At 36.6% G+C, this 14,485-nt stretch overlaps 1 protein-coding gene across 1 annotated transcript in view; it reads right to left on the bottom strand.

Annotated features, from left to right (window-relative positions):
- The window catches only part of LOC134530555 (pyridoxine/pyridoxamine 5'-phosphate oxidase-like), a 39,697-nt gene extending 37,438 nt beyond the window's left edge, over positions 1 to 2,259 (bottom strand). The window contains exon 1 of the mRNA XM_063365481.1: positions 2,167 to 2,259. Coding sequence (XP_063221551.1) covers positions 2,167 to 2,169 — 3 coding nt within the window. The 5' untranslated portion in view covers positions 2,170 to 2,259. The remainder of the gene's footprint in view (positions 1 to 2,166) is intronic.
- Positions 2,260 to 14,485: the final 12,226 nt, after the last annotated feature.

Here is a 14,485-nt window from a genome sequence, read left to right as displayed (position 1 = left end):
ACATAATCAAGTAATGTCCCAAAATAAATTTAAATTTGAAAATCACATTTTGGGCACAAAGTGCAACTTGAAAAATACATAATATAAAAAAGGCATAAATTAAAAGAAGTAATATAACAAATTCAATTAATTATAATGCCTAAATTTTTATCAGATATAAACGAAGCTCTTGAATATAAACACTAAAATTAAGAGGATTATCCGTCGGCATTTGGGTTATCACTAAAAAATACATAAATATACCTAAATTATAACATCTGGCCATGTGCCCACACTTGCAGCACATAAGCTATTTTTAAGTTAAATCTTACGTAGTTCGGGGTGTCACTGCAACTTCAATTGTTAAATTTAAATTTATTGGCTGTACTTCAACAAATTCCGAGCAAAATTTTTAATTAGTACCTAATACCTTTCAAGGGGAAAGGGCTTCAGTATCCTTTGAACGTGAATAAAGTGTTACGTGTGTTCCAGATGATTTGAACACTTGGAATCGATTTATGGAGCCACTTTTGTCCAGAACCGAGCAAAACATTTAACCTGTAAATACCCGTATTGGACTCTCTCGAGTTGAGCTCGAGTTGACGATCATTAGGAGCAGTTGAACTCTAAATCAGAAATGTAAAAACTGCTCCAAAGCAGATAGTGCTGACAACAAATCAATACGTGGGCACAATAGTCCCGAGTGTGATGGCTTCGCAGGTATTTTACTACGAGCCACCGCTGTAGTTTGTGCTATAGCCCTTAATGATTGTGACAAAAAAATTTATATAAATAAATATGTTAATGTTTGTTCGTTCAAAATCTTAAATCTCCGAAAGTTCTTCACCGATTGATTTGAGATTTTGACACAACGTTACATTTGAATACGCATATATGTCACACCTGCGACAGGTAAAAAGATAGATAAAAATATAGATAGGTAATAATATAGATTTATAATAGTTTAATTTCTTCAATTCAAATATAATTTGTTTAAAATTGTGTTCTGGTTGAAAAGTTTAGATTTATTTTCACTTTGATTTAATTATTGCGGAAAAAACGGTTTAGATACGGATTGCTTCTTACGTGAACAATTATATGTTGCGTTTTCTAGAGTCAGCAAATAAGACAGTCTCTATATCTGCACAATGAAACAACAAAAATTATTGTATGCTTAAAAGCATTGTGAAATTAAACATATTAGAAATGTGTGCTTTATCTTTTCTTTTTTTTTTCCCCCATTTAACCAGATTGAGACAGCAACGCGTGGCCGGGTGCAGATAGTAATTAATAAAATTAAATATGTGGGCCTCGAAGTGAGCGTTTTGTAGGGATTCAGAATTCCGAAAAGAAGAACAAGAAAACATACTCTCCATCTGAATCATCGGAAGTTCGAATCCCCACTTACTGTATCAGCGATTGAATTTCAGTGGTTTTCTGTGATTGTAACTAATTCCGCAGTTATGCTCCTTCAAATGGTGCCGAGGATTTCACAACTCCCAGTCAGCAGACCATTACACGAGTTTTTATGAAGAACAAGAAGAAGAAGAAATGGGAGTAATTTAATAAGTTTTCGATTGAACATCTTTCAACGTCACGTTGACCGGTATAAACAACCAACAGCCAGCTTCGCAATCACAGATAAGGATGTTTGCCAACCATATACGTTTCGCGACGAATCTCAAGTCGGTTTTTTTTTTTTAAGTTATCAAGATAAAGATATTTATTTTCCTAATCCTGGACCAGAGAAGCGTAATGGCTCAAGTCTACAAGACTGAAACGAGCGGGAATGAGAGTGTAGTTAACTGTCCGCTGCACTCGAGAAGGCATGAACGTGCACGGTCCTAGCGACGAGGAGACAGAGCCAGAGGTATAGCCAGGGGGGGAGAGGGGGGTTTAGGGGTTCAACCTCCCCCCCCCCCAGCACCAAATCTTTAATTAATTTCTTATTAATCACTAAACAAATTTCATATTAAAATTAATAAAAATTTTACCATTACAATATTTAAATTTAAGTACCGAAAACTGCTAAAATAGCACTATTTTACACCTTAAAATACAAATTTTCCCGGGGGAGGACCCCCAGACCCCCCGCTTTAATACGGAGGGGGGGGTCCATGCTTCTTAACACCCCCCATACACAAATCCTGGCTACGCCACTGGACAGAGCTGACACCGCAGGGTTACCATGGCCGCTGTGTGGACGGAGCTCCGGGTGACGGCTGCCGGCGATCGAGACTCGTCGAGCTGGAAAACGCGCGCCCAGCCTCCGAGCGCCTGTTATGTAACCCGGCAGGACCACAGGCGAGCCCCTCCCCCCACCCCTTCCCCCACGACAAGAGGAGGGGTGGGGGGGACGCGATGTTGCTCTTGACTGGCCCGGGCGACCTTGGCTCCGGAGATACACCCGATATATTACCCAACCTGTATTCCCCCCCCCCCCCCCCGCAACACCTCCTGCTCCACCGCAGGTGTAAGGGCACATAGGAACATAGCAACAGGCCTCGAAATTGCGAACGGGCCAAACGGCCATTTGCCCCGAACGCCAGTCTTCGAGGGGGGTGGGAGAATTTGAGGAGCGAAAAAAAAAATAATAGAACTAAACCTTTTGAGAACCTTCGCATAAAGCAAACTAATTTTTTTTCTTTCGTTTTATTGTTTCTATTTTTTTTTTTGTAAAACATTAAATTTGTTACCATGGAGTACTGCCATGGACAGAGTCAGGAGAAATTTTATGTTTATACTAACTATTGCAGTGCGCTTAAATATATCAGGCCTTAAACCAAATAGATTTTAAGCTCGTTTAACAATATACAGTATAATCATGTTTTATCGCGTTAGTTATAATAGCCGTATAAAACTGCAACAACCGTTTAATAAATTTAAATTTTTGAAAAGCTTGGGTCTTTGAAGAAAATAACCTTAGTATTTTGTTGCATAATTTGCTGTTATAAAACTGATAATAAATAAGCTACTAAGCTGGAATTTGTAAAACATGATGATGTCTGGGGGAGAACCTGGAACGTGGAAAGGAAGGGGGCGGCTAAAGATTACCTGCCCAGAGCGCTGGATACCTGAAGTCGGGGCCTGAAAACCAACCAGGGCCGTCGAGAGAAACCAAGGAAACCATGGGCCAGGAGGCAAATATTTCGTCCCTTCGCCCCCCCCCCCCCCCCCGGTGTTTTCCCTATTATTTAATGTACCGCTTTTTAAACTACACAATCAAAAAAACTAATCATAAAATACTCATAAACTTTACCGTCGCCATAACAGTAAGTTTGATATTGTGAGGTTTCCTACGAATTGTATTAACAATCTCGATACTCAACCGATTCCCCCCCCCCCCCCCCACAACCCAAGACCTGGGCATCAAGGATTCCCCCCCCCCCCACAACCCAAGACCTGGGCATCAAGGATTCCCCCCCCCCTCCCTCCTTTTTCCATTGACAATCCTTCTCGACGGCATACTTATATCAACATCCCTAAGAACATCAACTCAGGTGATATACTGTTGTATGCGATCAAATTTACAATACAGATACCTAGTATAAAAACACATCAAAATACGTCAATAAGTCCGTAAATTATATTTATGAATCTGGGAGTTTGATTTTTGGTGTGTGAACATCTTAGCTCTCGGTATACGGCAATTTGCTAGGAGTAATTTCGTGAATGGAAAGGAAATTGAATGAACGGAAATTTACCACGGTGGTCAAGTTGGTGGACCCACGTGTAGCAACATTAACCCGTATATAGTCAATTTGTGAACATTGGGGATCATACCAAACGTATTGGTGTGCCAATTGAAACTTTAGGATAGTGGAACTACCCTGGAATTTATTTGGTAAACTAATATAGTCATTGTCAAAGTAACTACAATTTTTTAAATATCAAGGAAAACTTTCATTACACTGATCGTAATAGGGTTGGTAGTACAGCGGCAGAGCGCACGCTTGTAAAACTCAATGACGAATTTTGACTTGGATCAATCTTCGTATCTGAAAAAAAATACCTATTTTTAATAACTTAATAATATAATATTATGTAGCCTAATAATAATGTATCAGCTCAATGAGTTAAAGGTTCGTTTGTAGGAAGTATTTACAGAATGAATTAAGTCATTTAAGAAAAAGCAAATAGGAATAGAAATATATACTCAGTGTTATAATACGCAAGATTAAAAATGTTTCAGGTTAATATTTTAGTAATGCCATAGAACTATAGTAGGAGGAGCATAAGGATACTGGGACCGATGTAAACATTGAAATGTAAACACCGGCCCCAGTACCCCCATGGGTGCCGCCATCTTGTCACGTGGGGACCACCATTGTTGTTGACATCGGTTACCAGGGCGCACCACAGTCTGCTGGAGACCGCCATCTTAGTTCAGCCTTTAGTTACCGGAACGCGCCACCGTCGCTCCGAAGGCGGGAATTGTATACAAAAAAACCTGGGCGCTGGGTGGATTCGATCCCGGGCACGCACCATCATCATGGTCAGGAGGCGAACGCAAAAATTTTTTAAGAATATTGTTATGAATTAATTTTTTTAATAATTAAATTTATGTTTATTTGTATATTTATGTTTATTTGTTGAAAATTATCAAAAACTAATGGTTAAAAGCAGTCATTTTATAATAAAAAAATGAATATATTTTAAAATTAGTATTATTAAACTATTTTTTTTAATTAATTGAAACATATATGTTAATTTGTTAAATGAAATAAATTTATTTTAAGAATTTATTATTACAACATTTTAATTAATTTAAATCTATGTTGATTTGTTGATTAATTTTCAAAAAAAAAAACTTATGGTTATACGTGGATTCATATTATAGTAAAAAAATAATATATTTATTCAAACATTATTTCACTACCATCGACCGACAAATACTAGTTTTTTTTTGTTTTCATCATTATCTTTGATTTTTTTTCCTTTAGGGTTCTTTATAAAAGATGTTGTAAAAATTGCCGCCGCTACGTAATGATTTTCCAGAGATGACACACAGAATTGAAGAGCGTATTGCTTCCATTACTCTAAAAAGTTTTTAACCAATGTGTTTGCTCGCGTTAGCACTATCGTTCTATATTTAGATCACTTGTTATTGTGTTTAAGCGGAGGTATTTGCCTTTTGCTCGGGGTTCGTATCCCATCCGGTGGGTATGAGTGGTTAGTTCTGTGTGTAAATGTGGCGGACGTTGCTGTGAGTCTGCGAGTGTTCTCGAGTTGCTCTCGTTTCCCTCTCAAAAACGGAATGTAGTTGACGTTACAATGCATCGGTGTGGGGGTTATCTCTAAGTTAATTGTATCAATCGTGGAATTTCGCAACCAGTATATAGAGCGAATAAGAGAGACAAAGAGAGAGAGAGAGAGAGAGAGAGAGAGAGAGAGAGGTTTTGTATGTTTTCATTAATGGTTTTACACTTGTGAGTTAGCGCACATACTTTTTAATAGTTGTAATTAGATTTATTTTTTAAATACATTGTAATTTTATCCTCCTAATTTTGCTACACACCGATTATACACTAAAATATTCATGTGTGGTTAATAAAAGTATATGTATTTCTTAATGCATGTGGCTGTAGAGATGAAATTGATGGTACTATCTTCTTTCCACCCAATGGTGTTATGATGAATATTTGTCTGTGTTCGCTAGCTTTTTTTTATATTTATTTTTTTCTAGTTCAATTGTGCTTACTTTCATATACAATGCTTGGGGTGTAATAGAATTTTCTGCTTCATTGGGGTTAGTATTGAATGTGTACTTTGATAAATATGTTTTGAATTTTTGTGTCTTGTATAGTACTTATCTATCATTCATGTATATATTCGTTTGTCATTGTATCTCGGTGAACTTATATTTTGTGGAATATGAGTGTTAAGTTGGCTAGTGCGATTTCTTACATTGTGTGTATTTAAGGTTTAGGAATAGCTAATATTATGTTACCAAGTTGTGTTCCGGCCTGTTTTCCCTTAAAATATGAAAAAGCTAGCCTGTATGAACGTCCATGTTTGATTTTTTTTTAAATTGAGACTTTTACAATAATTACATATTGGTTGCGCACTGGCAACCCCTTTTGTCTGTGAAGGTCACGTCTGGCAACTCATGCTGGGTTGCGGTGGACGGCAGAGTTTAAGGTCTTTATATCGATACTTTTTTCTTGGCTGCTTCATTTTTTATTTCACGGATGGGTTTGTGAAAGTGATGGAGAATAATCTATTAAGTGTGTTGTGTTTAGCTACTATCGGTGCTGTTGTTTATATATTACAGTTCTCGTTGTTAATCAATGTAAATTTAGATTAAAAATAAGTATAAAGGTTCCAAACATGATGGTGGAAACATCCTGGAAGTCGTGTGTGTGTGTGTGTGTGTGTTACGATCTAACCTTGTGTTTCGATACATATGTGGGACAATGTGTGCTACTGTAATGATTATCATCCTTTATCCGCGAGGGAATTGGTCTTTGAAGCTTCTTCTTACTGATCTATTTGCGTTTTTTCAGCTTTCTGTGTTTGTAATGTCTGAACTTTGTTTACTTTTTTTGAGGTGATTCCATATTATTTGTATTTTTGTTTGCTTTTTATTTGTATATTTATTACTATATGCTTCTGGATAACCTAAGTCATTGTTAAGTGCATATTTTTGTAATATTTCTGTTTGTAACCACTGGATGTTTTATTATTACTTCATTATGTGTACAGGCATCTACTGGTGACAGTATGGTTCTAGATATACGACATACCCGAGGATTTTTTTATATGTTTCGTATTTAAATTGTTATAATTGTATGGTTGGTATCTAAATATATATAATTCCGTATTTATCGTTTCTTGTCACTACATAGCACTTGAGCAAACATCAAATTTCTTACACTAATCCATTTTTCTCGACTTGTGTGCGAACATACATAATTAAAATGATTTGCGCGAAGACCATGGATCTCTAGAGTTCGCAATTCCTTTCAATATACTTAATTATAATGCGGAATCTCTCTTCCATATGTGTTTTTGAACTTTGGTTTCGTTTAGGTGAACAAAGAGTATTTTCTTTTAGATGATGAATTTAATTTATTTGGGATGTGACATTTAGTACAGGAAACGTTTTTTGTCGCACGCTTCATTATATTAATTTAGCTTAGTCCTTTAACTTTCACACGTCTTTAACGAGTGGTTGTCTCTTTAAAGTCGGTGTCTAACTCTTTCTATTTCACATGTATGTTATTATGGGTACCATTGAACTTTTTGCGAGGGGAATTGATGTCTGGTCTTTCTGAATGCGTTTTTCTTATGCTAGGTAATGTAATTTTTTAAATATATATTTCTACTTAATTGTACTCTCATGTGTATACGTCAATATTTACCTAATTTTCTGTTTAGTTTAGGCTTTTGAAATTGCTCTTTTAGTTCATTCTCCTGTTTTGTGTTTTTTGAAGCTGTGGTATTCATGTATTGTTTCTTTTATATAATACTTTCAGTTATGGTGGTTACACCTGTTCTCATTGGTATACATGTATCTTTTTAGTACAGCATCTGTAGTATATGGAATGTAATTTCTCCTGGCCATCTCTGTGGGTTTATGAAGTGTCTGGGTTTGAGTCTTGGATTGGGTATCTAGTGGTTGTTTCGATGTAGGTTGCAATATGCCTGTAGGCGTTGTTTGGTTTTTTCGAGTTGACTTGTTATTTATGATAACTATATTATGATAATATTAACGGATTATATATGTTGGGGTATACAGTTTTGTTTGTGTACACGCTTCAGTTACTTCAATACTTATTTATTTTAATGTAAAGATAGAAATAAAATGGTTATTTTATGTCTGGCAATACATGGATTAGCACTAGTATGTAGTACATAGTTGGTGGGCATTGAGTATTCGTACACCACATGTAATTATTATTTCCTTCTTTACTCCTTGTCACTTGAATTTCGTGTCGGGCTTCGTCGTTCACGATACTTGGTTTAAAGGTATGGGTGGCGTAATTAATAGTTTGCAAGGCAAACATATTTTAATATATTATTTTATCCTGCTGGAGGCTTGTGTTCGGAGGACGCTGCGTGTGTGTTATTACCGTCTGCCCTCCGGCAAGTGGAAGTTACTAGTGGTCCGCCGAGGCGTCTGTCGTGTCCTGGACCATCGTCGAAGCGGTGTTTGCTATGTCTGTAAACGATTTTGGCTAAGTGGTTATTAATATGTTATCCTCGTGTGTTCTTTCACAAACATTACTGGTGTGTTCTATTCAGGTTTCGTCGGAATGGGGTTATAGTCCTACTTATGCTTAATGGAATGCGTAGTAGTAGAATATAGTTTTTATTTAAAACTGAACCAGTAACCTTTTATTTTACGTTTTGTTATTAACGTCAGAGCTTCCTATGCTTATTGGGTGTAGTTATATAGGTTCTTATATGTACCCCGATATATCCTTAATTATTATTATTTACTGGTATGAGGACTATAGTTGGTCTCTGGTTATTCCTCTACCACTATATAGAGATTGTTTTTTATCTAGCCTTGATGGGAAGTGAACAATAATCTTATAGGCATTTACAACATGACTCATATAATATTCTTTCACTCCATATTTAGAACACCACACTCTATGTCATGAGCGAAATGGAAGGATGGATAACGCTTAATGTTTTTTTTTGTATGTTTGTTTAATAATGTTGGTATGACTATTTGAAAATGAGTTACCAGTATATTGCGGTCTTTATACTATGATGATACATAGTTTATTAGAATAACATGCTGTGTTTACTTATATGAAAGATAAATTACTCAGAGCTGATGATAAGCATTTGTATTACGCAGACCGTTAAAACGACTTATGTTTATATTCCTACAAAGTTTGACTGTATAAACCTGCAGGTATTTAGTTTACGGTATAACACGTTTTACTTGCATGTATATTATTTAATGGCTATACATACACTTTATTACTATATTTACCAACGTCTTGTGGCTATATCGCTTTGTACTTCCTATTTATTGCCTACACAAATACTATAATGAATGTATACTAGCTGGGCTAGCGCTAAGGACTAGTATGTGTTTTTTTAACAAATGGGAATAGCGTGTTTTGTCTCTGGTGTTGTGCCGTTCGTTTGCGAGGTCTTATGTTGGCTTTGGTGGTTGCTTAATAACATATTTTGAGGATGTAGGTATTTATGGTTATTGTTATTTATTTGTGTTGTCATTTATCGGGCCATGCCATTTGGTGTGTTGGAGAGTGTGTTATTTTTATTAAATTGTTCTCGTAGATGGATTTTTTTTTTAAATTCTGGTTTTGGTTTATTGTGATTTTATTATGGGTTGTGTTTAGCCTAGTGGTATTTGGGGGTCCGTCCTTGTTTATTTCCTCAATGTGTAACAGAATTAGTATTTTTATTACCTTTCTTGCTTTTGCTGTCGATTGTTTTGATTGTTTTATTTTTCCTATTTACGTATATGGATTTTTACTCTTTGCATCATGCTGTCTCAATAAGCGATTTTATTATTTCATGGGAGTTTTCGCTGCTGCGGTTTTATCTGCATTGCGCTGTATTGCGTTCGTGAGTGTATTTTGATTGTTTGTTTTTTATGTTATTTATGGTAATTTTTTTGTCACATGCATTCGGTGGTTTCATGTATCACTGGGCTGTACATTTTTAATTGTGTTCCACGCTTAGGCGTGTTCCGTGAAATCTGCTGCAAGCTACTATAGCACGCGGCGGGCCAGGGTCGAAAAACAGTTTTCTCTTCCGTCGCACGAGACTTTGTCAACAGTTTTCAGAGTGCGTCTACGGAGTACAGACGTGCGCTCCCGCTTTGTAATATATTTTATAAATTTACTTATCGTTAAACGCTGTCGGTTCCACACGGCGTATATAGGTGTTACTATTTTTTAATATATCTTTTCGTCTGCGTTTTTATTTTTTAATTACACATCACAGTGTTGGACTGGGTGCATTCCGGTGAGTTTTTCCTTTATGTATGCTTATTTGCGGTGCGCGAACAGGCTTACAGCTCCCCTACACAACTTTTATTTATATTTATTTGTTACAAGTCGCCGGGGTGGGCGGGATGCGTTCTGGTGTGTTTTTTTTTATGTATGCTTATTGGTGCATGTTGCAGAGCGTTATTTGGATGGTTAGAACTGTTTTTATTTTAACTTTGCGTAATTTATTTTAACTATGCCTATATGGTTTATTTCTGGCGTTTGTGCCGCAGCTACATTTTGTTTTTTTATTACTGAACGCTACGTGTTAACCGCAGGGGTCATAACTATGCTTATTCCTGCTATCGCTATGGCATATGTTATCTGGTACAGTACTATTAAATGGTGATCTACGTTTTTTTTTAACTATGCTTATTTTTATGTATTTACAATATTATAACTTTAACTATGCTTATTACTTCAAGCATATTTTACGTTACGTTTCTCGCTGACATTAAAGATGGCGGTGTGTGTATGTGGCACTCCATTTAGTCTTAGCTAGTATGGTGGGGCTTTTAAGCATACTGAAACATGGCTGGTTATTTTCGAAATTAAACATTGCGATTAAGCATACTAGGAGTGGGGTGGCGCCTATAGTTTATTATTTTTTTTATTATTACCTCGGTAACATACGTAATTTGTGCGCTTAAGCATACTAGGAGTGGGGGTGGCGCCTACAGTTTATTATTTTTTTTATTATTGCCTCGGTAACATATGTAATTTGTTTCTGGCGATCGTGCGGCATCTACGTTTTATTTTTAATTACTTAACGCTACGTGTTAACTGTAGGGGTCCTAACTATGCTTATTTTCTGTTTTCCTAATATTATAAATTTTAACTATGCTTGTTACTTAAAGCATATTCGTGAGTGGGCTTCTGTTATTAATTAAAAGGTATTATTATGCTTATAATATGATGTGGGGATTATATTTACGCTGGTACATGTCGCTTCACACTATTTGGTTTATTTCTGTCGATCGTGTCGCATCTACATATTATTTTTTAATTACTGAACGCTTCGTGTTACCTGTAGGGGTCCTAACTATGCTTAATACATTCATGCTCGCCGGCGCACGAGCGAGGCTTCCAGCACGGTGTTTGTACTCGACGTACATTAATGCTTAACACATTGGCCGAGAGCTAATTACTACACAATGTTTGTACAATATTATAAAATTTAACTTTGCTTATTTTCTATATTTATAATATTATAAATTTTACCTATGCTTATTACTTAACACATTGTTTGCACAATATTATATGTTTTAACTATGCTTATTACTTAAAGCATTTCCACACACAGTGTTATTTTAAAAGATATTATTATGCTTATATTATGATGTGGGGATTATACTTGCTCAGTTTACGAGTGACGCTCCAGCGGACAACATCTCGCTCTCTCTGCGCGGGGTTTTGAGGTTATGTTTATTTAGTCATAGCTAATATGGCGGGTGGGGCTTTTAAGCATACTGGAAATTAAACATGGCGGTTGGAAATTACATATAGCGGTTAAGCATAATGGCGTGGGGTTTCTTTTAGGCATACTTGGGATGGGTGTTTGCTTTAAGCATACATCATGGCGGAATTTTATTTATTTTTCGAAATTTACATATGGTGGTTTCTTTTTCCACCTCTGTATATTCCTTGTGCTTGCTCCTTTCCAGTACGCAGCGATAGCCTGACCTTGTTTCTCTGTGGTAAACACTTTCACTCTCACCCAGCAGGTAAACACGTTCCTGGTCGCACGAGCGAGGTTTCCAGCACAGCGTTTTTATTGCTTAACACATTGGCCTGTAAAAGTATTATTAAATTTAAATATGCTTAACACGTTGTTTACGCAATATTATATATTTTAACTATGCTTATTTTACTCGACGTAATAGTAACTATGCTTTTTACTTGGCGTGTTGCACACACACTGTTGTTTTTAAAGACATTATTATGCTTATAATATGATGTGGGGATTATAATTGCGCAGTTTACGAGTGACGCTCCAGCAGGCACCATCTCGCTCTCTCTGCGCGGGATTTTTGAGGTTATGTTTGTTTTAGTCATAGCTAATATGGTGGGGCCTTTAAGCATGGTGGTGGGAGTGTAGTAGACATAGTATGGTGCCATTTTTGAGGTTATGTTGCTCCGGGTATTTCGTCATAGCTATTATGGTGGTGTTTGTTTTAAGCATACTGGTGGTGGGGGTGGGGTAGACATAGCTAGAATGACTGTATTATTTAAGCTTATTTTTTTTCTTTCGAAATTTAACAACATGGCGGTTGTGGAGTGGTGGGGGTTTATAGGCATAGCTAGTATGGTTGCATTATTTAAGCATACCACATGGCGGCGGTTGTGGAGTGGCGGGGCTTTTAAACATATTTTTTGTCATTTAAACATGGCGGTTTAAGCATACATTATGGCAGGTATTTTAAGCATAGCGGTTTAGGCATAGCTAGTATGGCGGGGGTTTCTTTTAGGCATACTTGGGTGGAGGTGGGTGTGGGTTTATAGACATATTTGTTTTTCGTAATTTAAACTTAGCGGTATTTTATTTATTTTCGAATACAACATGGCGGGTTAAGCATATTTTTTTAAACAATATGGTGGTTGTGGAGTGGTGGGGGTGGGGGGCGGTTTTATAGACATATATATATTTTTTTCGTGATTTAAGCATTTTTTTTCGGAATTTAAAGACATAGCTTCTTTTAAGCATAGCTTCTTTAAAGCATATGTTCATTATTTTATTCCCCATACTTCATATGGTCCCGTGGTCTAGTGGTCAAGGCGTTCGCCTCCTGACCATGATGATGGTGCGTGCCCGGGATCGAATCCACCCAGCGCCCAGGTTTTTTTGTATATAATTCCCGCCTTCGGAGCGATGGTGGTGCGTTCCGGTAACTAAAGGCTGAACTAAGATGGCGGTCTCCAGCAGACTGTGGTGCGCCCTGGTAACCGATGTCAACAACAATGGTGGTCCCCACGTGACAAGATGGCGGCGCCCACGTGACAAGATGGCGGCGCCCATGGGGGTACTGGGGCCGGTGTTTACATTTCAATGTTTACATCGGTCCCAGTATCCTTATGCTCCTCCTACTAACTATAACTTCAAACGTTTGCGGAAACTCTATATTACGTATTAACAGTTTAGTGAATTTTAACAAGATGGGCACTATATCAATAATATTCCATGTCAAAAATCAGCTCCAATGCCGGAGTTTAGGTTTTTTTTCAAGTCTATTTCGCTTTCATAGGAGCCGTTTCTATTAGTTTAATATTTCCGTCGTTTCGTGTTGCTATCTGCGCGTGATGGTGGCAAGAAACGTTTAATACAGGTAGCGAATCCTAGCGGCGGACGCAGAAGGTGTGTGTGATTCACATCCAGAAAGTTGTTTAGTTTTTTAAAAGCGACTATTTTATTTATCAGTTTTTGGACGTGTTAACGTCTTATAAATCGATGAACGCCGGCTGCACGCACGAAAAAGCATGACTCATTGTCACGTTCAGCCTGAGCCGAGCGTGCAAGCGAGAGCGCGGAACAAGCGATAGAGAGGCACGATCGGCTCGTGACGCATCAATCTCTCTTCCACTCCATCGGCCAATGCGTCCGAGTAGAAGAGAGACAGCGGCAGCACACAACCTACACGTGAACTGTTTTGTCAACTGTTTATAAAGTGAAGTGAAAAGTTAATGTGGTTTCCATTGTTTATTACAACAACAATTGCGGCAAAAAAAGGTAATTAATTCTTGCATTTTAAGAATTTGATTAGCGATACAACCTCATATATTTGTTCTTTGATTATTAAAAAAAAGTATCATCGGTCGGCGAGTCCAGTAATAATAGGTTATGTTACAATTTTGACTAAAAAATATTATTATATATCATATAAACGATCGTATAAAAAGTCAACTGTTTTTATTTAGTATTCAATGAAAAAAATGTAATTTTCAATTAACTCCTTCTTTGTATTATACAAAATAATGATAATTCAGTGATAATAATTCAATTCAATTCATAAACTTGATGTTTTTGGACATACGCCGTTGCTAAGAACTTTTTCTGTTGAAGAAAAACTAATAAATAAAATAAATAAATAAAAATACCCAAAAAAGACAAAAAAACACACAAAATTAAGCAAATAATTGCTGTTGTCAACAAGGATATTAACACCACAAAATATTCCTGTTTCGGAATATTTTGTGGTGTTCATATCCTTGTTGACAACAGCAATTATTTGCTTAATTTTGTGTGTTTTTTGTCTTTTTTGGGTATTTTTATTTATTTTATTTATTAGTTTTTCTTCAACAGAAAAATGTTCTTAGCAATGGCGTATGACCAAAAACTTACATCAAGTCATGCACTCCCAATGCACAAATCTTTTAAAGTTAACACCAATTCATAAAAGTATGCAATTTTTCATCAATGTTTCCTTATGACGTTATCACGTAAAATTATCATCCGTAAACCGACTTTACAGACAACCCCCCCCCCCTTTTTTTAAAGAATTTTACGTCAAATTTTGTGTCCGATCTTTGTA

The sequence above is a fragment of the Bacillus rossius genome, chromosome 3, assembly GCF_032445375.1.
Source record: "Bacillus rossius redtenbacheri isolate Brsri chromosome 3, Brsri_v3, whole genome shotgun sequence".
NCBI lineage: Eukaryota > Metazoa > Arthropoda > Insecta > Phasmatodea > Bacillidae > Bacillus > Bacillus rossius.
Note: the sequence above shows the minus strand (reverse complement) of the source record. Positions and strands in the feature narration are given on the sequence as shown.